The following is a 25,811-nucleotide window of genomic DNA, read 5'->3' on the forward strand; positions in this document are numbered from 1 at the left end:
AATCTATTCAACGTCCTTAGTGATAGCAGCATGTAAATTTCAACATTATTGACATTTTCAAGCAGTCAATGAGAGAAAACTCACAATATCTTGACAATTTTTCCATATAAGGATGCTTATTTGCATATTATGCAAATGAGGTAGATTTTTTGCACTTTTGATTAAAAACATTGATTAAAGTTATTTATCATGAATTTTCGCTCAAATAAAATGGTTTTGGACACTTAATTTGTAATTTTTGGACTATTTTCCTTATTTTTCTAACTTTTTATGGCTAATTTGCATAATATGCAAATTTCATAAATTTCCACTGCTTGGATTTTTTGGGACTTTTAGTATGTTGTTCAGGGGACCTTCCTGGAAAGCATTGCAGTGGAATATCCAGTGTTGCAATTAGTGGTGGGTCAAACCCTATATTGACTGGACTAAATATACATATTGCAATACAGTATGACAGAGGTGCATTTGTGCGAACACAAAGGCCATGAGCGTAAGTTAACATATAGTTTTGACTAGATCTAGCCCTTGAAATTGACTACATTGTACCAATCCAGTAAATATAACCATCCAACAAAAAAACAAAAAAAATCCGGCGAAAATAGGGGGGCGCGCGCCCGGGGCGCCCCCCCTCTGGATCCGCTACTGTTCCCCTAATCTTATTTTATTCAGTCGCATTCGTCCTCTTATGTTTGTCCTTCTTTTTCTCTTCTCTTTTCCATTCTTTTTCTTTCTTGCCTTCTTTATTCTTTTATTGTTTGTTTGCTCCGCCAAAAGAGGAGGGCCCTCTTCCCCCCCCCCTTGGACCCGCCTAGATATGCACTGTTACTATGGTATTTTTCGGATAAAATAGGATTTGCCGGACAAAACGTCTGACAGAGCCTTGATGAAACACTCCCCAGAAGTTCATCTGCAACCCCCTTACGAATCAAGGTCCAATTAGTCTTAGTACCTCTGCACCCCCTCCCCTTGCATTATACACTTTGCAAAGCCAAAGGTCTGTGCATGTAGACTATTTCGTACCCGAGGTCGGTTGTGTCGGGCGCCGGGCCGCGCCGTTCGTCGCATCGCGACCGGCCCTTGATCACAAGCAGACTAGACCACCACTACACATCCCTCGAATGTCGGTAACAAAATGGATCGCGGTTCAGATGACTCCATCAAATTCAAGCTTTTTCTTGAGGAATTTACGGCGAAACACAACGGACCTATAACTTCCGATGATCCTCTACCGTTTCGATTAGTGACTTATCGCCTTACACCAGACGAAGTAGAAGGAGAATGCATAGAATGGGTGATGGAATATTTGTTTGGCCAGAAGTAAGTTGTCGATTCAACTCAAGCTAAATATAGCGGAGCGCGAGTGAGTGCCAGACAGTTGTTGCTGGGTTGCAATGCAAGCTATGCCTATCTGTATGATCGTGACGTGACTGACGTGAGGCAGTGAGTGAGTGTGTGAGCTGTGACTGTGAATTGAGCAATTGTGATCATTGATTATCGACGAGAATGAAGGGGGGGGGGAAGGTGTCTAGCCTTGAGGACTCTATGATGATAATTGATATTAATTAATTTTAATATTTTGACATACGGTAGGCCTAGGCTAGAGTATAAAAGTATTAAGACTTCATCATGGTCATGGAGCCTGGCGCCTGTCAGAAGATACACACAGTGACTCATGACACTTGAGTTTACTTGTAAACAAAGATGGATTTCCCTAGGAAATCCATTTTTTAAGATAAAAATCATGCAAATGTTTTTTAATTTTATTTATTTTTACACCTTTATACGCCTAATTCATATGAAGGTTTCCAAAATTGGTTATAAATGAAAAGCCAAAAAATTGAAGGTTTCTTACCAGAGTCCAGACTGATCTCGTGTAGATTCCTTGATCCGTTTGTCAACAAAGCAAATACAATAGGTCTGACCCTGAACTGCTTCGTTATGACGGTCCAGTGAATACATTGTTCTACTATTGTTCTGGCTTAGTTACTTTATTGTTCTGGGCCTGAGTGTAGATTCGAGTGTAATTACGCTCAAAGATTGCTGACTGCCACTGTACCTACGATTAGCGATGTTACAATATGCCGTTTTGAAGAAAAATTTATAGATAAAAATTATCTAACGAATACTAACATTTAAGATGTGATTATGAATAATTATTATCATTATAATTATTTATGATCATGTTATCTCAAGATGCTACATACATGTAAAAAAGATTCAGTGACCTCAATTCCCCCAGTTCACCATCTACCGGTATATTTTACAACTTGCCATCCTCCAGCACACTCAATTGATGTTGGCACTTGACAGGTGAATGAACTTTCCTAGATTTCTTGTGTGAAGAAATCTTTGAAAACTGAGACAGTCCCTTTAAACTGGGACAATCCCAATTTTCTGACCAGCACCTGATAAATTCCTCTCTGCGGCACGTTGACTTTCTTTGTCTGGCTTCAGCCTGCGCAGCATCCCCTCAATAACAATAACATTTGACCAAAGACTCACACACGCATCGCAGTGGTGGTAGCTCGGTAGCAAGCATAAAATATAATAATAGGGCCATGTGTCCGGAAGTTGAACTCGCCCTATTTGTGTTACAACACTGAAATCTAATGATCGCACACCCATTTGCATAAAAATGGTCATAACTTTGAAAATGTTTACTGTATCCATACAAAAGTACATTTTGTTATAGATTTTTTCTGAAAGGAATTTTCAGGAGGATTAAAAAAAAGGCATTAAAAATGTAGGGTGAAGTTGGTGAACAACTCACATGAGTGAAAATGTTTGACCTTTTAGGACCTCAAATATACATGTAATCCCATTAAAATGTCCATATTTTTTTCTTTGCCCCCACCATTGATTACTTACCATATTTAGATTGCTCATGAAATTTCCTTTCAAAGGGAATTCATGACTTGAAAGTCATTTTGATATGCAAATTTATAATTTTGAATATGCAAAATTTCAATTTTTTATAAGTTTTAAAAAAATTTTAGAAATATTTTTCTTAATTTCAAATAAATCATTATTGATTAATGATTCCATGATGTGTAGAGGGATATTTTGTTTTGCATGTTGTACCTGTAAAATGAGACCAAAATCAAAGGTCTAGATCTATAATAATGTACATGTACATGTAGCCCATTGAAAACCAAAGTTATTCTTGTTTAAAGGGGAATGAAACCTTTGGAACAAGTAGGCTTCTGTCGAAACAGAAAAATCAAAGAATAAGAACAAAGAAAGTTTGAGAAAAATCAGACAAATAATGAGAAAGTTATGAGCATTTGAATATTGCAATCACTAATGCTATGGAGATCCTCCCATTGGCAATGCAGCAAGGATGTGTGATGTCACATGTGAACAACTTTCCCTTTGATGGACTATGAAATACCCTCAAAATGTCTCTATTCGCTTTTTCTTATGGTGATACAAACTCTTTATCCATGATTTATTCTTTAAAATTATGTATTACATGCCCTCCTATAGGTAAAAACACATGATCTACTGATAGATGTGATAAAAGAGGCAATTTAAGTGAAATATATACTAAAGTAATGGGGAGAGTTGCTCACAAGTGACATCACACATCTTTGTCGCATTGCAAATTTGAGGATCTCCATAGCATTAGTGATCGCAATATTCAAATGCTCATAACTTTCTTATTGTCCAAATTTTCTCAAACTTTCATGGATCTGTTTCTTTGATTTTTCTGTTTTCACACAAGCTATCTTGTTTCAAAGGTTTCATTCTCCTTTAAGTTTACAATACCACAATTCCATACAAGGAGAGTCGCATGTGTAATGTTTACTGCTTCCACCACCCCTCAATTACCCTTGTTTTATTCTTTATATCGAGCACATTGTCGCAAATTGATGTGCATATCTATAGGCCTATAATACAGCTACATGTAATATGTTCTCACCTTTCAAGTGACACCAATTTCATGACAATCCGTCTCCATTTGGCTGAAAAATTACATCATAATGTGTTCCTCTGCAAACAATTTTGTTGTATTTTATGTTTAACAATGTTGGGTTTTTTATCATTTTTAATTACAATTAATTAAATTGTTAATAATGTTGGATTACTACTAACCTCTAGCTTTAAAATGAGACCCAGATTAAGTCTCTAGCCCCTGTATTCCAAAGTTATTCACCTTTGAAATTTATATGAAACGTGACTCTCCCATAGACTTTGTGTGTACCGCTTCCCCTCCCCCCACCCCTTCCACCCTCGCCATTTTGTATTCTATCAGTCGCGGTGTCAGGAATATAAGTGCTAATTTTTTTCAGATATATGATGTAGTACATGTACGGTATGTTTAACTTATACCAGTTTCATGACTGAGATATTGTATGTTAAACCAAATGAAAATTGAAAAAGTGTAATAACACCACCTTTTTGTGGGGTGAGTTAAGACACATGGCCACATGGATTACCACATTTAGGTAAAAGATACCTTGGAAAAAGCTCTTTGCGAGAAATGGAGTCTGAAAATAAAGTATTTTGCTTTAAAAAAAAACTAAAGTTATCACGTTTCGCTTGTAGATTTTTTCAAGCTTTTAACCCAGGCCTGAATTATGTGATGTCACATTGTCTGAGAAGGGTTGTGATTCCATAGGCTTAGATTGTACATGTATAGAAAAGAAGGATTAGTTTTGATTTCCAGATTATGAATTCAATTTGCCGAGGAAAGTGGCACTGACAATTTTTCAGTGCTCAAATGGACGGAAACCTACAACTCTTCGACAGGTTTTTTTGTGACTTCTTATACTAGCTCTTTTGGGCATAAATTGCTATGTCAGGAAAAGTTTTTACACATAAATGATTTTTTAAAAAGGATTTTTAAACCTTGGGATAGAGTTTTGTATGAGTCAATGGTAATTTATTGAGACATTTATCTCCATTATGCTGGTGCATATTCCTTTGATGAGCACTATGTCTAAGGTCACGCTTCTGCAAATTGGAGGCAAAGAGATCTTTTAGTTTTTTACGTACATGTACATGTACATGCATGGTTTAATACCGATAATTGAAATTTAAACATAAAAATCAGATTATTATTGAATGAGTTCAGCAATTTCAGTCTACATGTAAGTACCTTGAGTAATACAGGTTTTTTTAAAACTTTTGATATTTTTGTATTATTTTTTTACAACTTAAAGGAGAATGAAACAATTGCAACAAGATAGCTTGTGTGAAAACAGAAAAATCAAAGAAACAGATCAACGAAAGTTTGAGAAAAATCTGACAAATAATGAGAAAGTTATGAGCATTTGAATATTGCGATCACTAATGCTATGGAGATAGCAAATTGGCAATGCAACAAAGATGTGTGATGTCACTTGTGAACAACTCTCCCCATTACTTTAGTATATATTTGATTGATTCATTGATTGATTCATTTATTTTCCACACTTCATAAAAAAAACAATACAGAGTAAAGATGGTATTACAAAATACAGTACAATATATTCCAGTGCATAAAGAAAACATACACTACACAAAACAATAAACCAAAATCTGAACAATACTTAAATCACACAAGAAGAGAAACAGTATATGTAAATGTGGGGGATCATTTAAAAAGTTAAAAACTTATAACATAATCCCAATTTTGTCAATAAAAGTTTGAATTTTGCAGAGAAAGACTAGAAAAAAAAATGAATTGAGGTAACTTAGTCTAGGAAATTAAAGTTTTTGTAGAAGAAATGTTTTTAGTTTATATTTAAATACATGAAGGGATAGAGAACTTTTGACATCTTCAGGGAGACTGTTCCAGAATAAAGGACCATTATGAATTATTGACTTTTGGGATAAGGATGTTCACTTGAATTGCCTCTTTTATCACATCGATCCATAAATCATACTGTTCTTTCTACATGAGGGCATGTAATACATATTTTTTAAGAATACATCATGGATAAAGAGTTTGTATCGTCATAAGAAAAGGCAAAAAGAGACATTTTGAGGGTATTTTATAGTCAAAGTTGTTCATCAGTGACATCACACATCCTTGTCGCATTGCCAATGTGAGGTCTCCATAGCATTAGTGATTGCAATATTCAAATGCTCATAACTTTCTCACTATTTGTCTGATTTTTCTCAAACTTTCTTTATTCTTGTTCTTTGATTTTTCTGTTTCTACACAAGCCTATATGTTCCAAAGGTTTCATTCCCCTTTAACCTCTCCATTTTATAATGGATGACAGTATTACTATTACCCCATTCAACATATGGGAGTAATGCATTTGAATTCCACAAAGTATATTTTAGCAGTAAATTTATTCATGTACATTGTAGTCTACTCCTATCCTGCGAAAAAAACTTTATACTGCAAATACTTATAATTTCCATGTCTAATGTTCATTAAAAATCTAAAATAATTTTAAATAAAAATTTGACTTGCTCACTTTGAATAATATTGATCCGCTGTAACATTCAGGAGGCCAGCAAGAATATCAAGGAATAAGGGAAATATTACTTTTTTTGTTAATGAACTTCAGGTACATTTACATACATGTATGTCCTATTCCACAACAATTTAGTAGATCTGCCTGAGTGTGTAACTTGTTTAATTTCACTGTTTGCAAATCTCACCAACATACACTGTACTTGTAACACAATACATTTCTGTTGAACTGCAATAGACTAGTGTCATCTGTTTGTGAAACTATACCCCTTTCATAAATTTGTAGATGAGGATCGTTTCATGATAGGTCGATGACCAAACTAGATCATGATTATTTGAGTGCTGCAAGCATTCAAGAAAATAATATCTGCACTCGATCCACTGTTAATCTTATCTTTGAATTAATGAATAGGATTCTACATACATATAGAAAAAATTGTGGTGGATTCAGTGATTGATAGTCTCTTGTTCCTGTGTGCTGTGAGCCTGTGACACAGGTGCAGTACACATAATCCAGTTGAAATAAATTCTGATTATTTTATCATTAGTGGTAATATCATGACAATAATCTGCAATGTTTTGCACTGCAACTGTTAAAAATAATGTGAACAATATTTCATGAACCCAATTCTCATTGCCTGGAACACAGCATTCAATCCAGACTTCTAGGATGAATTCCTGAAGGGGTATGAGGCTATTCTGATCAAACTTCAAAATGTAGGATGTAAATTTCTTGTTTACAAATATCATCTGAATGTTGATAAAATGTTACATGTAAGTGTAATGCTTGTTTGATTTTGATGTTGAGGTTGAAATGCATGTACATGTACATTTACATTTTTACTACAATGTATGCAGTATGTACATGAATGCATGTCAGATACAACCTAGACTAGAGTATCTTTCTGACAGTTATCCAACAATTTTATTTTTTAATTTCCATGCTCTGAACTTTTCTAAATGTGCATCCAATGTATTCACAGATGTGTATGAGTTTGTGGCTAATCAACAATGTTCAAAGGGAGTAAACCTCACTTCCACCTCAATCTTTAAAGCGTGCTTAGCCTACATGTAAATCCAACCTCTAATTAACAATAATCCGGAGAGATGAGTCAGCCGGCCCAGTGTATATACAGAGCCATGCGATATTGTGCCAGACTTGACTAGTGGAAAAGAGACATTGGGTCAGGCACCTTTTGTCACAGCTTGTACAATTGTGATGGCATGTCATTTGGCTGCCATGGCAACGTTGCTAGAAATGGGGTTCCAATTATGACCATTGATGTCTACATCTACATGTAGGTTGCCATTGATAGAAAATTGAAGCAATGTGACTGACCCCCATAAACCAATATGCCGACAATATTCATTGTCCATACAGTGCTGTACATATATGTGCTCTATGAATTTTTTTGCCAAATATCTTTCCTGCTTATCCATTGCGGGAATAATTTTTCTTAACAAATTTACATTTTTGGTCATAAGAAATGTACAGTCCTATGTACAGACTTTTTGCATAGAATTCTTTCAAAAATGTGGAGCAAATTGCAATGTAAAGTAGACACGTACAACCTTGTATGCATGCTTTGTATATTTGGCGATTCTGTCTTTCAAGTCCACCTCAGCAAAAACAGTTGATTTGAAAGAGAAAAAACAAAAATCTAACAAGCTGAAAATCTAATCAAGTTTAGATGTAAAATAAGAAAGTTATGTCATTATGAACTTTTGCTTTAATCGACTTCAAATAGCGCTTCAAAAGTTCTTAGGAGCACTTAAAGTATACACACGAAGAAAATTCACGAAAGTGATGATTCTAGACAAATTATATATGGATGGAAAGGTATTGTCTTTTTATACACAAATATGTCACTAAAAAGTCTTATAGATGTCGTGGAAATGCAAGAAATGAAATTATTAGACACCCTTCTCAGCCCCCCAGACCGACAATCACGCAGCCGAAAACGGTCGAGAATAATGACGTCACACAATCGATGAGCTCATCTCTCTGTGCATCATGCACTGAATCACCTTACTGACCTGTTCAATATCTTCCGAATATACCGTTTTCTTCATGTAATGTGATATTCAATTTCTGTTTTCGACAACTTCATACCAAACGTGAATCAGAACTGTGTTCCTTTCCCCGTTTTTGTCTCGCCTGCGAAGCAAAGTGAGACTATAGGCGCCGCTTTTCCGACAGCGGCGGCGGCAGCGTCAACATCAAATCTTAACCTGAGGTTAAGTTTTTGAAATGATGTCATAACTTAGAAAGTCTCTGGACCTAGCTAATAAAACTTGGCCATAAGATTAATCAAGTATTACTGAACATTCTATTAGAGTTTCATGTCACATGACCAAGGTCAAAGGTCATTAAGGGTCAATGAACTTAGACCATGTTGGAGGAATCAACATCGAAATCTTAACCTGAGGTTAAAGGAAACCAAAACCCAAGAAGAGAAGCAATCTGATTGGAAAGAGTAAAATGAGAGGAACAATTTAAAAAAAGTTTCATCAAAATCGGTTATGAAATAAGCAAGTTATGGGAGTTTAAAAACTCTTGTTGTACTTCCTATGGGCATCCTCAAATTGGCAAACGTGCTTCAAAATGGCTGATTTTGTGGACAACTCTCCATTTGTTTTGTACACAAATTTTCAGATTTTTCTCATTATCTTTCAAATTGCATCTTGCCTCCTTCTGAGCACAACATATGTCATGGGAAAATATAATCCACACCATATATGTCAAGGACAGGAGGAGATAATGTGAAATATGTAAAATAAAGGGGAAAATCTGAAAATATGTGTACAAAACAAATGGAGAGTTGTCCACAAAATCAGCCATTTTGAAGCAAGTTTGCCAATTTGAGGATCCACATAGAAAGTACAACGAGAGTTTTTAATCGTCCATAACTTGCTTATTTCATAACCGCTTTTGATGAAACTTTTTTAAAATTGTTCCTCTCATTTTACTCTTTCCAATAAGATTGCTTCTTTTCTTGGGTTTTGGTTTCCTTTAAGTTTTTGAAATGTCATCATAACAAAATATATGGACCTAGTTCATGAAACTTGGACATAAGGTTAATCAAGTATCACTGAACATCCTGCATGAGTTTCACGTCACATGACCAAGGTCAAAGGTCATTTAGGGTCAATGAACTTTGGCCGAATTGGGGATATCTGTTGAATTCCCATCATAACTTTGAAAGTTTATGGATCTGATTCATGAAACTTGGACATAATAGTAATCAAGCATCACTGAAAATTTTGTGCAAGTTTCAGGTCTCATGATTAAGGTCAAAGGTCATTTAGGGTCAATGAACTTTGGCCGACTCGGGGGTATCTGTTGAATTACCATCATAACTTTGAAAGTTTATTGGTCTAGTTCATTAAACTTGGACATTAGAGTAATCAAGTATCACTGAACATCCTGTTCGAGTTTCAGGTCACATGATCAAGGTCAAAGGTCATGTAAGGTCAATGAACTTTGGCCATGTTGGGGTTTTTTGTTGAATAACCATCATATCTCTGTAAGTTTATTGGTCTAGTTCATAAAAAGTGGACATAAGAGTAACCATGTATCACTGAACATCTTGTGCGAGTTAGAGTAGTATTCAAAGTCAGCACTGCTGCTATATTGAACCGCGTGATGCAGGTGAGACGGCCAGAGGCATTCCACTTGTTATTGAATTGTGGACTGTAAAGACCGATTTTGTCCACTGCAGTCGTCATTGTGTTGCTCCACTCCAGTCAGTCAGTGAGTGAGTGAGTCGCTGCCCAAATAATATAAGTAGAGAATCTAATCAAGAACTTGAAAATCAAAAGCAGCAATTAAGAAGTAAGATTTAATAAATACAGGACTGAATAGAATCTCACATGAAAATAAAAAGAGAAAAAAGAGCTGGTAGGAACGGGGAAGGAATATAATATAAAAAAAAAATCCCGAACCAAAAAAACAAATCAACGAGTTTCGAACTAGGATCCCCGCACTCATAAAAGAACCTACATTATGTGCGTACAGATTTGTCCATAGACCGTGTCTCTATCTGTGCCGGGTTCATAATGATATATAAACAAAGTGTGTTCGCTGCTGTTGCCTCGCAATGCTTCGGCAATCCAACTGAACTGCAATTCCAATCATTTCGCGATGGATATTGCCGTGTTTTTTTGCGGTTCCTGAACTTGCTAAGTAATTAAATTTCATAATTCTTATTCAGTCGTGAAGACGAATGTCTATGCTTTATATTGATAATAATATCAATGTGGTGCAAGCATGATTTCTAAGTGAAAATATGCTTTGTTTATTCACGTATATTTCTTGAAAACAAATAATTTTTTCTGAGCTAAATATTGGTAACCATTAATATGTTAAATGTGCATTTCATTTTACTGTTCAGAAAATTCAAACTTTTATCTATAGATGTAATGAGACCAATCTTGAGAGGAATAAACAATTCTAAGAGCAAAAAAGGCTGATTGAAAAGATTGTCTTCAATGGGCTGCTGTCAGCTCAGCTGCTCACTGCTCTTGGTGTGACGTCACTCAGCTGGAGCTCGCCAGAGGACGGACGAAGGCAGAAATATGCCATGAAACTAAGTCATTTTTGAGAGCTGATTTCTGCAAACTCTAATCACTATTTTAAAAAGTGAAGTTATATATCTGATTAGTATTAAATACTTCCCCTTTACAATGATGACCACAACAAGTCATTATAAAATACTTTTGATTCTTTGGTTGTGTACTTTAAGTATTCATTTTTCAATGGATACAATGCACTGTCAGTCTGCAAGAACCCTTCCTAAGACCCTATTACATAATGACTGAAGCCCAATAATTGTTTGTTTTGTTTTGTAGGATGTTGCCACAAAGGATGTTACCAATACACCAGACTGGTTTCATGTTGAGTGATACAACTGGTGATAATCTAATTGTATTTAAATACTCACCCCCCCCCTGAATTGCTGATAAGCAGGCAAGGCACGAGATTCAAAATCACTAGCCCAACAGCCACCCACGGCGCCCGCGCCCAATGACACGCTCGGCTAAAAGTTTCCGTAAATTGCTTTCACATTGCCAAAATACCTGCTACCTTGGAAAAATCCCCGTGAAAGTTCTCGTAATTTCGCCAAGTGCCTACTACATGTATAATAGCGGGTATTTTCTTTAGTGGAAATTATGCGTAGTTTGCTTTCACATTGGGGTAAATTGGGGGATTGGGGTAAATTTCCCGATCAGAGAATACCTGGAACTGACTAACTTCGAGGCGCTCTGAAACCACCTACTGTGGATTATGGTAACCAGGAACCAGAGAGGCTTGAGCCTGTTCACCTCTTGCACATTTGAGTAATCCTTATAGTAAATATTTGAAAAAGGTGATTACCATATTTAACAGTCGTGTACACGTACATTGGTATGTGTACAATTTGCTTTGTAAGAAAAAAAATATCAATACTTTTGGTGGGTCCATGTGTGAAAGTTTCTATGAAGTAAAAAAGAATAAAAAAAATGCATTGTGAACACTGTATATTGGTGACAGAGCACCAATATTTTGTTCTTGTGGGAAGAAAATAACAACCATATTGTGCAAAATAATCAAACACCGAGTATTTTGTAGGCTTACACATGTATACAATAGTTGACAGATTCTATGTAGGGTCCTACAGTGTACATGTAAAAAACTTTTTACAAACCCTTTCTGTCCTGTCTGAGTGTGCTGACTACAGATTACAGACTAATTTTAATGTGGGTCAAGTTGAGGCACAAATGTTAGCATTTCATTTCAGTCAATTCAGTCATCTAGTTCTTTAGTTATTGCGAGAACAAAACCAGGACAGACGGATGGATGTACACTCAACAACCCAGAAGCAATTCCTCTGGTGCCACCAATATGTACATGTATAGTGGGCAGAGGCATACAAAATTTAGAATACAGACATACCCGGTACATGTAGGATGAAATTTTGATTACAGTGTGTGTTCAGACCAAAATTTACGAGTATTGGAGCTTTATTTTAAGATTAACAGCTGAATTCTAATTATTTTGCACAATTTTTTTTTAAATATTTGAATAATTTTGCTATAATTATTACCAGCAAATTGAAGGTGAAGATAGAAGGAAAACCTAGGCTTCATGGCATATACATGTATCTCCACAGAGTTGAAATTCAAAGGGATGAATTTGAATAATTATTTATAAACTAGAGATTATAAACTTTCTGAGAATCAGGGGGCCACCGTGGATTTTTCTTTAAATCAACAAAGGTCTATGTACCTGAATAGATGAAATTGAAGTCAAGAAGTGACACAATTTCAGGGTTCACTAAGTGCCTAGTGAATTGAGAACTTTATGTACAGGTACTTGGTTATTTTTCACAAAGTTTCATTGATTTTGCAGTTTTCACACAAAAATTCAAGGGATTTCTTTCAAAGAATTCTGCTGATAAGACTTGCTCTGAATATGTACATGTAAGTATTCGCTACATGTACTTTGACCATGCTGTGAATACTGTATAAATATTAAAATCATAATACAAATTACAATTGAAAAGTAATGATACATGTACGTACTGCTTGCACATGTACACTGTACAATGTGTGCCTACCTGTATGCTTTGTATTTTATTTCTATACATTGGACATGTTTTTCCACTTATTAAAGTTCTATTTTTCTGTTAAAATCAGTAGAGTAGGCGTACATGTAAAATCATCCGACATTCACTCCCTGTATGTATAGGATAGTGAAAATGAACAAACACACACTCCATATGTGAATAATATCAGTGCATTGCAGAGCCAATAAAGACGCAGCACACACAAAACAGCTCACTATTATTGATGGATCATTCATTCCCAGGCCAAGCATCTGGTATTATTGTTGTAGTGTTTTGAATGGTCACCATGGCAACTGGTATGCCTAATGATGAACTGAAGGAGGATTCTGTGCCAAATGCCATGTAATGATTCAGGCAAAACACTCCTTTCAGCATTTATATTGGCCTTATCAATTCCAGAACACAGATGGGCTACTGTACATACATGTATGTGTTATCTGAGATTTCAAGGTACAGCCATCATACAATACTAAGGTCAAGACCATCCTAACAAAAAGTTTATTTGAATATACATGTACATTGTAAAACCAAGAAAAAACATGCAAATGTAACTTACATGTAGCAACAGTTAACATTTCATCAAAAAGATACATTGTACTATGATATTTTAAAGTTTCACCTCATTTCAGCATTTTCAGAAAACAGTTATTACTATCTATATTGTACATATACTTCTCTTTTTTATTATAGAGTTGATAATATTGCAATTTTTGTCCTTATGGTGTAATAAAAGTTTGATTCCTCCCTGAACATGCGTGTGGCATCAATTACCATTGTTTCAACCTGTGTATGTACATACACATGTACTTGTAAGTGTACGCCTACAGTATGTATGCATTTGATTCAATAAAAAGCTTCCTGATTGTTGTCATACCCTGTGAATAGTGAAATGTTAAACATTATAATGTTATACATCATTGGCTCTCTCATTTCAATGTGTTAAATACATTGTTGGTGTGCTATGTTTAGGTAGCATCCAGCCTCAGTCACTTCCAGGCCTTCTTTTTTGTGGTTTGTGGCTTTGATTCAGCTGGTGGTTTGAAGGAAGCATTTGATATACTTCACCTAATTTTATCCAAGCCTATTCTCTGTCAAAGCATATTCACACAGTATGCAATTCAATTTTATGCTTTTTTATGCTCTGCAAAAAGTATGATTGAGATTTTACATTTAAAAAATTATATTTGTCAGGATTCCGACCTAACATAATTTGTATGTATGTGCATTTCTTTGTCTTTAGTTGAAAACTTTCCAGTGTCAAGCCTGAAATGGTATTTCATATACATGTACATGTAGTTGTATTATTCAAGATTAGGGCCTTTAAAAAAAAAATACATGTACATGTACTTGTAGAACAATACTGGGAGAAGGGGGATATTTTATATGTAAAATTCAAATTCTCACAAATAGGCCTATGTAGGCCCAATTGTTGGATTAATACTAACTTACTTTTTATTTTCAAGTTTTTTTATTTCCAAGACACAACTGGGGAAATTGCCCCATTGTACATTCAGCACAGCCCCTGAATGTAAAATATAGGCATATATATATATATATATATATATATATATATATATATATATATATATATATATATATACATGGCAGCAAAAAATACTGCCCCAGGTTGTTTTGGTAAACATAATTTATTAAATTATATGCAGGGTTATTAGGGTCTATGTACTGTGCATGTACAGTATAGAATATCGACAGCACAGTATTGTTGTTATCCTCCAGCTGAGAGTAATGACAGTATACTGTGCCAGAACCCTGGCTCATTACTACTTGTTTACCATGGTTACTAGGGAAACATTATGTTTATTGGTCTCCATGGCAACTATGTGTAAACTAGGAACTTGTGCCATGGTGCACCATACATGTACAATTAATGTTTATCCCTCGCCTTTACTTTATTAGGTTTATATGTGCATGATTTGCAGCAAGAACTGGCTTCACGTATCTCTTGGTTTCCTCATTAAAGAAGAACTATGTAAACCCTTTTTTTAGGCGATCTGGCATCAAATAAATCTGTTCATGGTTTGATGTGAATAGTTATTGTACAATTGATCATTTCTTTTACTGTACATGTAATGTACCGGTACATGATTTATAATGGCGAATGCAATGTAAAATTTATCTGATACAAAGGCCCCTTTCTGAAAGAAAAAAATAGAAACAAACAATGTTTGAAGATTTCAGTCCTCATAGTAGGCCTATTATATACATACAAGTACATAATATACTGAATTTCCCTACTGCATATATATATTTCATGATTAATATGTACATGGATACATGTAATTTCACCTTTTGTCAGTTATCAATCATGTATGTAGGCCTACATACATATTTCATTGCCAAAATACCATCCATGTTTTTACAGGCCAGACAGGGTCAGAGATCAAAGCTATGACGTGTGCTCGTTATTCTCTCAGCGTGTATGATATGCTTCAAAGGGCACACAAATTGAGTTACCCTTTGATGTTATTGATTATGTGACATATCATCAGAATTGCTCTATTGAATGAACGGTTTGCCATGAATAGGAAATAATTCATTACATGTACCTCCTGTGGGGTGTACTGTACTACTGAAGTGCTGTCATGGACCTTTTTGTCATGTTTTGTAATTTATTGATGATGTATAAAGTGAAGATACCATCAAATTTAATTCATTCACAAGCTTGTCAAAGCACCATTAACAACAATGTCAGAAATTCTGTCACACTTTGATATGTAGATAGTGCAATACACAATGCAGATACATGAACATGTATGTTCTTTTGTGATTAGATAAAAAGAGGGGAGACAGTGAGCATGTACAGTGTACATGTATAAGGGTATCATCATACTACACTATACATGAAAATCTGAATTGTGTTGATTTCATTAAATTTTGTGAAATTAACAACATTATAAAGCACATTTCATTGACAAAATACATGTACATTTATGAAAGATAAGAAGACCGATGATGATTAGCTTTGTGTTACAGGCCCCAGGACCAGATGCCATTCTCATTTTGCTAAAAAGCCATACTTACTGTATTTTTATACATTCTGTACATGTAATACTAATGATTTTCAATCACTCATGCAAATGCTTTGTTGGTCATTTCCCTGGATTCTGATCAGTAACGAAACTTGAATACTATAGCGGGTGAATAATTTCATGAGCAAAAGCAATGTTAAAAACAATGTTATTTTACCAAGCAATACCACCAAATATTGTACAATTTCTTTTCTTTTTGTGTGTTTTTGTTTGTTTGGCATTTATTTTTCATCCATGCTATGTACCCATTTTCAACCTCAAATGACCCTTTGATGTCATTGTATTTATTTTGAACTTAATACCAAAATGCATGCAGAATACATTCTCCAGCATGTGTTGCCAATTTACTTTATTAAATGTTAATAATGTGTAGCCAATAAATTTGATTTTCTTGTTTACATTTTGTTTTACAGTCACTGTCCACCTGCATATGCTGCAGCCATTGCCAAGGCAACCGTGGATGCAGTCCAATCTTCAGACATCTCTAGTTACGAGGATGAGAGAGATGAAGATGAAGGAAAATGTAAGTTAAACCTTCCTACATGTAGCACCTGCATTTATTTTTCTGTTCTACTGCTACAGCTGTTGGTTTATCGAGAAGATATGTATTAAATGTAACTGCAATTTTTTAGTCGTATGGGAATGGAAGTTGATGGAATGTATATTGAATGACTGATTATTATTGTACATACAGGTAGTGATAATCATTTTCAACTTTCAATAAAGCCTTTGCGGGAAAAAAATGCATAATGGAAGTTTTAATTGCCTTTAAGAGTACTCCTAATGTGATTAGGCAATGCTTTTCAGAAAAAATACAATGTGTTATAAAACTATTAAAGTGGTGCTTATTGACATGTTTAACTTTCTATCACTATGAGAAGTCTCTTGAGTTAGAAATTATTCACAACTATGAATTTCCAAGAACAAGCAGTCTCTGTTTGCTTTTAATGGGGACAATGCAGGCATTTAAAATGTCACACCATACATTATTTGACATACATTTGACAGGATTGTTTCAATCTGAAGTGTACTACTAGTGTTTGTAACAATGCAATAATAGAGAATTTATGCATTATACATGTATGTATTGTTAAAGGAAACTTAAAATACATGTCGGCCTGTACAAGGATGATTCCCAATCAGTTAATGTGTTTGAAATCCAATGTGTACACTAGGCCTTCATAAAGCATTTTTTTTATTTAACTATTTTTTTATTCATAACTGCAATCTACATGTATGTACTTCAGATCTTAATGGCATTGCCCCCCCCTGAAGTTATTGCTTGACATTGACCAATGATATTGTTCCACCACATACATGTACATGTAGAGCAGTATGAAATGTATCCCAATCTAATGCCGAATCGCTTTTGCATTATTAGCTCAGTGCCTGGATGTCCCTGTATTTTCACCCATATGGGATGAGAGTTTCGGCTCCCTTTTTGTTATTTGTATACTGTTGCTATGGCAACTTGCTGTTGGCACAATAACAAAGGCCCTGGAATATTGATATTTGAGTAGAATCCAGGAACAAATAGTCATTAGGGATGGTTGCTAACCACAGTCAAATTGGTTTCAAAACTCTAACCCCAAAAGAGATTTTTTTTATATATAATATTATGTGGTTTTGAAGTTAGATTCAGTGGGAGTTTTAAGGATTGATTGACACATTTTCCCCATTTTCGATTGTCTTTTACAGTCTATGAAATAATAGAAAGTATGTGAGGGAGAGGATGTGTAAACAGAACCCTGCATTCGGTTCAGACTTTTCATTGCATGATTGCATTACTGGAACTATCATGGTCCACCAATCCACCATTAATTATTTAATTGGTACAAAGAAAACTCTCCTCTGTTTACTTATTCATTCTTGAAATTTCAGGTGTGAATCTTGAAAGGTATTGATGATTGCATGCATAACATGTACATACATGTACATGTACATGTTCAATTTCATACATTGAATATTAACAACATATGATTTTGGAAAACACTGTTCATAGTTGTACATGTATGTACAATGAATTCCCCACACTCATGTACATGTACATTTTCATGTATGGAGGTGGGTCCTATATCTGGGCATCTATTACTTTTAAGATTAATCATGAATTTCTTTTTTGGTCTCAACTGAATGTAATATGGGCTTTCATACATGCATTAAAAATTGTTGGAATTCTGATGATAATGTATCGCCTACATGTGCAATTTGTTTCATGCAGTGGATCTGTGTGTGTTTTGTGCCATGTTGTGGGTGCTCATGCATGCAAACAGGTTATATTTTTTTGTTTGTATTTACAAGTACATGTATGTATTCTTATGATGTATTTATTATTATTTGTGACTGAAAAGTGATGCACTTTTCTGTTATAAAGAGTCTGATGACATTTTTGTGTTTTTAATGACATGACAATATAAAAAGAATTGAGTTGAATTGTATTTCAACATGCTCCCCTAAAAAAGAATATCACTATATTATACACTGTATTCTAATTCTCTCTCCCGTTCCAGTAATAGAGGCAAATGGATTTGCCCGGTTTGTCTTCAGCAACGTACACAGGATATGCGAAGAATGGAATACAAGTATGCCTTCCATCACAGTGGGTCCTGGTATTCATCAGGTATCGCTACATGCTGTCAGGAATACCAGGAGAAAAATGGAGGACAAACATGTGGTCTTACAAGATATTAACGCAATGTTCAGATCAAGATTAAAGGTATAACTAGCAGAACCCTCGAAAAATTCCACGGGAGCTACATGTACATGTACCTGTATAAAAATTATTTTCCTTTCTTAATACTTGGCAAATAAAATGAGTGCTGAAATCACTCAGATGCTTCTTTGTCATGAGGACTCTTGTTTTTTCATCAGGGCATTTTCGAAGAGAAAACTAAGAAAGTACATGTACATGTAAAGGGGAAGGAAATAATGAATTGATTTGAATAATTGATAAATTTATTTCAAATCGTTGATTATTTAATTTTACAATCTAAATTGTAAGCGATATTTCAATTTTCTGTTAATTTTTTTCCCCTTTTCAATGTTTAGCTGCCATTGACTTACAGAGAAAGTACATGTACATGTAAAGGGGAAGGAAATAATGAATTGATTTGAATAATTGATAAATTTATTTCAAATCGTTGATTATTTAATTTTACAATCTAAATTGTAAGCGATATTTCAATTTTCTGTTAATTTTTTCCCCTTTTCAATGTTTAGCTGCCATTGACTTACAATTTCTTTCAATGTAAATTTACTTTTTATCCAGATTTTGTTTTGCTTTCCGCATTTGTAAAGAAAATTGAATTGCATGCAGACATTGTAATTATATGACCAATGCATGTTTTGTGATATACAGTTACCTGTATATTACTTTTGTGGGGTTATAGATCAAATTCAACATATAAAAATGAATATAAAAACAGGAAATTTTCCATCAAGATAACATTTTTTACTATATAATTTCTTACCATTGGACAATTTTGTTGAATAGTGGATGAAGTGATATTTTATTTCCAATTGCTGTTGAGCAACAGTATTCAAATTATTTTCTAAAATTATTGCCATGTTTTTCAGTATTACTTTTTAAATATGATTTCTATATATGTTAGGAACCTGATGATAAGCCACGCTCCTTCTATGCTGTTTACGATGGACATGGTGGTGTGGATGCTTCATACTATGCCGCGGCTCATCTCCACCTACACACAGTCAGTCAACCAGACTTCATTGAGAGCCCTACCAATGCTTTGAAGAAAGCATTCAATGAGACGGATGAGGCTTTCATTCAGAAAGCAGGACGAGAGGTGAGATCCACCATCCCATTTCTTGGAAAGACCCTTTTTATTTTTAACTGTTCTTGTTTATAATTGTTTATGTTGAACATCAATTCTCTTGATGAGCTTATAACCTGTTGAATGCAGAATTTTCTATTTTTCATAGACTTTGTACCGAGACCAACCAAGTTTAAGAGAAACAATATTTCTGTAATATGAGAGTGTTTAAAGAGCATTCTTTGTAGTGGATTTTTCATCATAAAAAACTTATAAATTCAGAGTTTTTTCTTCTGATTTTTGCATTTTTGAATATTCAAATTTGATACATAGTTTGGTCAAATTATCACCTGTTAATATAATCACCCTCTTAATATTATCAGTATTTTATCAACATAGTTGATAAATAATTATGCTTTTTAGTTTTATGTGATTTATGTAATTAAATGGATTGGTCCTACTCATTACTTGTACCAATGACGGTTGCTTCTCAGTCCTCACTTATTAAAAAGATTAACAGCCATGCATGTATTTTATAATATGTAATCTGATCTCTCTTTTCATAATTAGGGTCTTCGAAGTGGAAGCACTGGGGTAGCAGTGGTGATAGAGCCAGACACCATTCATTTAGCATGGCTAGGAGATTCACAGGCTGTCCTTATGAGAGATTGTAAACCTGTTATCATTATGGATCCACATAAACCTGACCGAGAGGTGAGCATTGGACAGTGGGCGATTTCAAGTCTGTGGCCCATCTTACAAAGAGTTGCGATTGATCCAATCAATCGCAACTATGGAAAGCCAGCAACATCAACATCTAAAAGACATGCTTGTTCAAAATATTTTGTTCATACATTTACTGTTTTTTCTGGACAATTCAGTATGCTTTGTTTTCAAAGGACATTGAGCAAATTTCCTTCAGAAAAAAATTACGTCAGCGATATATCTACATATACTTGAGATTGATCGGATCAATCGTAACTTTTTGTAAGACGGGGCCCAGGTGTTAACAGCTGGTGTTAGTTATGTGTCTCACAGCCCCAAACATGAGGCTGGTACTGGGATTCCTTATTGGGTGATTTCTAGTCTGTGTTTGACAGTGGGGGGGGGGGGGTTGTTTCACAAAGAGTTAAGCAAGAGAGTTGTTAAGCAAGAGAGTTGTTAAGCAAGTGAGTTGTTTCACAAAGAGTATAGTAAGAAAATATTTGCAATTAATTGCAAATATTCGGTTGCAATTTAAAATCGATTGATCACTTTAAACGATAGCAAATCAGATTACACTCCTTGTTTCACGGAGCAGATTAGCAATCAATCGCAAATTTGCAATTAATTGCACGGCATATGCTTGATTTCAGAAATGAAAATTGACTTGCAATTGATCGTAAGTTTCTTTCAACGCCTCATAAGACTCATAAAATCTTTAAAAGTAAATTGAATTATTAAATTTTAACTCTTTTGATATTTTTTTATATTGTGCAATATTTGAATCGCTTTTCACTATGTTGTAGAATAATTTGCATCAATCTTATTTCATGGAAGTGATAACAAAAAAGTAGAAATAATCTAATTTCCTTATTAAATCAAGATAATATGTTGACGAGAAGAAAATGATATTTGAATTACCAATAATCCATTTCTGTTCATACAAGACAAATATAAAGTGAGATAGAATGGATAATTAGTCTTTGATGTGAATGGGATAAATGATAAATTATAGCTTAATAAGTGAAGTTACAGTGTAAGCTCAATGATGGTCTATGTATCTTAAATCAATATCTGATGCTGAAAACTATTTTTACTTTGTACAGGATGAGAAGAAGAGAATAGAGGAGCTTGGAGGTTGTGTAGTGTGGTTTGGAGCATGGAGAGTCAATGGAAGTCTTGCTGTATCAAGATCAATAGGTAAACCTCTCACAAGGCACTTTCTTTCAGTTTTTAATCTTTTCAGATCTTTCATTTTTAAACACCTCAGATTACCCAGTACTGTAAATAGTGCCTAGCCTTCAGGAGTATTTTATAGACCTCTTTGCACATATATGTAGATGGGGTAATTGACCTAGACCTATATCCAAGCAGCAGTCATTCATATCAGATAGTATACCTGGTGATGGACTCTGAACTGTTGCTAACTTTAGAACTTGTCAGTTTTGGGAAAAGTTAGTTTTGACTCAAGGACCTGAAGTTTTTTTCTTTTCAATTTAAAACTTTCACCATTCGCACTTTATTACTGTTTTCCCTTTCACAATGTTATGTTATCACCAAGGTCTAATTGGCTTGTGACGACAGTCTGTGTTTGTGGAGTGGGAATGGAGTTAGGGTTGCCACATCCTTTTAAGAATATTAGGGGGGGGGGGGGGTCAAATCGACGCCCACTTTTGAGACATGGGGGGAGGGACTTTTCACAAAAGTTTGTGCTGAGAAGTCTCCTATACCAGTTGCTTATTATGTGTCTTTGTAAAATTTGCAGGGGTTTCTAGATTTATTAACTTAATTTAAAAAAAGGCTGGTTTAGGAATCTGACCAACACAGCTTTTTGTGAACACATCCTACCCTTTTAGAAAAGACACCCCCTCCCCAGGTTGTCTCTACTCCAACCCCACCCCTGCTCCATGAATACAAAGTGTCATTCCCCTTGAAATGATCAAGGAAGAAAATAAACTAATATGCAGCAAGTCCATCCCACCCCCCCCAAAAAAAAAAAAAAAAAAAAAAAGGTGTACACAACAACAACCGGTTGAACAAAACATTTGCTTGAACATACTAGTAGATTACAGTTAAAAATCATATTGGTAAGATGAATGAACAAATTTATGTTTTCATTTTTCTGTTTTCATGAAACTTAATGAAAATTGTATAAAAAAGGTAGTTGTTTCTAGCATTCTAGTCTCATGATTGAAGATGGATATTCTTAATTTTTTCAATTTAGTATTTCAACAACATATACAAATTACAGCTCACTTCCTTTCGCTATCTTCCCAATTCACTTTAATTGCAAATTAATTCAATAAATTATAAAAATCTGCAATCAGAGCAATAATTTGTCAAGGTTAACTCAAGTTCTGTACAAGTGTTATAAAATTTAAATCAAGATGACAGTGAGGTGCATGTAGAACAGTCAGTGAAGTATGTTATACTGAGACAGTGAGCCTTCAACAAGGAAAAAAAATGTTTCTAATTATCCCTTTAAACAAGGCTATATCTGCGATGTGAATCAGAGGTGACTGTACTGCTTCTTCTGGATGTGATTCCCTGGAATCTCCCTTTGATTTCTTATCTCATTGCATTGCTTTGTTGTATGCTCTAAACATGTGTTTAGATGTTGTTATGGAAACAGGGATTTAACGCCACTAAAACAATTCTATGTGGCAATCTATAAAGAGTTTAATTATCCCTGTTTGACTGTTAGTGTCTTGATGTGTGTGTGTTTTTCAATGAATTTGTTAAAATGAGTCACTTCACAGTTGAACTTATTTAACTGGTAATTGAGATAAGTGTCATTATTTTTTATGCCTGTCGACCGTAGGTGATTGCCAGAGGTATTAATATGCTTATAGGGCGTCCATCATGGTTTTTTTTTAACGATAACTAAAGAATCGTTCAATAATCAATTTCAAACTTCTCCAAGTATACAAGAGATTAAAATTTGGGTTCACGAGATAAAGGGAAAAGGTCAATATTTGACAAAGAAGAAGAGAAAGATGTGGAACAGGGAGGAGGAAGGAAAGGTGGAAGGGAGGGATGATGAGGAAGAGAAGAAGGAGGGAGTAGGGTAAGGGGAAGAGGAGGAAGAATAGGATGAGAGGGAAGAACAAAATGATTAGGAGGAGGGGGGAGGGAGTAAGTAGTAGGTGGGGGGGGAGAACAAAATAGAGGAAGGTCAGTCATTCAAGGAAATCCCCAACCATAGCTACATGTAGTATGTAATTCAAAATTTATTTTTTTGAGTAAGGTGGGAATGCATGATGATCCTGATTTGAATACCTTAATTAAATTCAGGAAATTAATTTTGTTTAGGCTTTTAGGCTAGAGTCTTAGTCATCTTGGCAAATTCCATGGGATGAACTTGAATTTGTGGCCTCATGACTCAAAAGTATGGCAATATTTTCTCTATGGGGCTACCATTGTAATGTAGCTTTAACAAAATTAAGATTTCATTGGTAGTTGTGTCATGATTACAAAGTTTTTAAATAGGTTCCTGACTCGCACAAGTTCACCTGATACTATTGCATCTGTGGCGTAATTGTTTAATCTGTGATCTACAACTGTCCACTAAGTGACAAACATTCTGAAAACTTTTATGTTTATGTTCTATTTTTGTGTTTTTCCATCTCTAGGTGACCCTGATTACAAGCCTTACGTATGTAGCGATGCGGACACTGCCATTCTACCTCTAGATGGCTCAGAAGAGTGCATCATCATTGCTTGTGACGGACTCTGGGATGTAATATCACCGGAGGGAGCATGCACAGCCATACAGGAATTCATCAAGTCTGGGGCAGATCTCTCGGGAGTGGCCCCCGAACTGGTTTCCATGGCGAAGGATGCAGGTTCCAATGACAACATCACAGTCATGGTTGTGTTCTTGAATCCACTCAGGGCAATTAAGGATGAAGGAAGCAACAGCAAAAAAGAAGAACTTGTTGTATCTGGTGATGGAGATCAGGAAAAAGACTCTGGAAATATTGTAAAAGAAGCCAATACCTCCAGCGATGATCACCAGAGTGCCAATGCACCAGCGGTCAGTGGAGAGACTTCAGACTTGTCGGAGGGACTTCAGAACATGGTCGTTCAGAATGCTGTAGATGCCAATTCAAACAATAACAATATCAATCGGAATAGTGGTCGGAAAGACAATAAGAGTGTTCTCAATATGTCTAAAGATGATAAAGATCTTGTAATAAAAAACGGTGTGAATGTGATAAAGAAATCCTCTAATCAGAAAGCCAGAAAGAGCTCCATGGGGCACCACACTGCTGGCGTATACGTCGAGAAGAATGGACAGAGTCCAGAACTCATCTCTGACTATTCAAAAACAAACTCAAAGCCACAGGCAAGGAGGCGTAGCTCACTCCACAAGAAAGGAACAGTGGGTGTAAGTCCTATACGACGTACTTCAAGTACACCAGCTGTCCATCAGAGGAAATCCTCTTTTAACAATGGCACAGTAGAGGATGTCATCATAGTGGACCTTGGTGTTGATTCCAAGGCAGAGAAGACAAGTCGTTCAAATAAGTCCTCTCCTGTCCAGCATAAATCGATGCCTATCTCCATCAAACCAAAGAGTTTAACACGAACAAGATCTCTTCCCAGAGACCCTAAGCTGGCTGCCATTATGAAGAACAAGCTTGCGGCTGCCAGCAGTCAGTCATCACCGACCAAATCTGATATTCCCCGCTGATATCTGCTGAATAAAGTTTCAAACCTCTCATTCTTATGTCGTTGCCAGTATGCAGAATCTATGTATGTATGTACGTAGAGATCCATTTAGACATGGAGCTTTTCAGGGTGGCTTTTGGCAAAAGAGGTCTTTGACACACCCCTAGGCCTTGTCTCATAGCTGTGCCATGCCTTGTTAATACAACATGGACAGACTGCGTTTCTGGATAATCAGATGCAGTGGACAGTTTCCAAGGCAGTGTGTGTATCTGATTCTATAAAATAGATACTGTTGTCATCAGGGAATAGTGCATTACATTTAGGTCTTAAAATCACTGCTCAGCTATTATATAGCATACAAGTATCGTCTCTTTAAACATTAAATCTGTCGAGGACATTTTCTAACAGGAAAGTAAGAAGAAGATGCACATCGATCTGTGTTGATGTCATGATATTGTTCGCCATGTCCTGTGATTGAAACATGTTCCTGCAGTAATAGTATCTTTTTGTTGAACTTCATAAGTCATAATGATTTAATGATAATGATAGTAATAATGTTATCTACTTTATAATCTAGTAATAATGCTATCTA

At 35.2% G+C, this 25,811-nt stretch overlaps 1 protein-coding gene across 1 annotated transcript; it reads left to right on the forward strand.

The window, feature by feature from the left end:
- The first annotated feature begins 1,100 nt into the window (after window positions 1-1,100).
- Window positions 1,101-25,318, forward strand: LOC121408876 (protein phosphatase 1E-like). The gene is made up of 7 exons (XM_041600563.1): window positions 1,101-1,317; window positions 16,484-16,593; window positions 18,581-18,786; window positions 19,682-19,876; window positions 20,414-20,557; window positions 21,652-21,745; window positions 24,178-25,318. Exons 1-7 carry the CDS (start codon window positions 1,133-1,135, stop codon window positions 25,239-25,241), a joined length of 1,998 nt encoding a protein of 665 aa, XP_041456497.1. The 5' UTR covers window positions 1,101-1,132; the 3' UTR covers window positions 25,242-25,318.
- Window positions 25,319-25,811: the final 493 nt, after the last annotated feature.

This window comes from Lytechinus variegatus, chromosome 2 (genome assembly GCF_018143015.1).
Source record: "Lytechinus variegatus isolate NC3 chromosome 2, Lvar_3.0, whole genome shotgun sequence".
Classification (NCBI taxonomy): domain Eukaryota; kingdom Metazoa; phylum Echinodermata; class Echinoidea; order Temnopleuroida; family Toxopneustidae; genus Lytechinus; species Lytechinus variegatus.

What these genes read in the sequence shown, in the direction of transcription:
- LOC121408876 (XM_041600563.1), top strand. Translation starts at nt 1,133, where the DNA reads ATGGATCGCGGTTCAGATGACTCCATCAAATTCAAGCTTTTTCTTGAG. An exon ending in CACATAAACCTGACCGAGAG is followed by an intron (nt 20,558 to 21,651) that starts GTGAGCATTGGA and finishes TACTTTGTACAG; the next exon opens with GATGAGAAGAAGAGAATAGA. An exon ending in TGCTGTATCAAGATCAATAG is followed by an intron (nt 21,746 to 24,177) that starts GTAAACCTCTCA and finishes TTCCATCTCTAG; the next exon opens with GTGACCCTGATTACAAGCCT.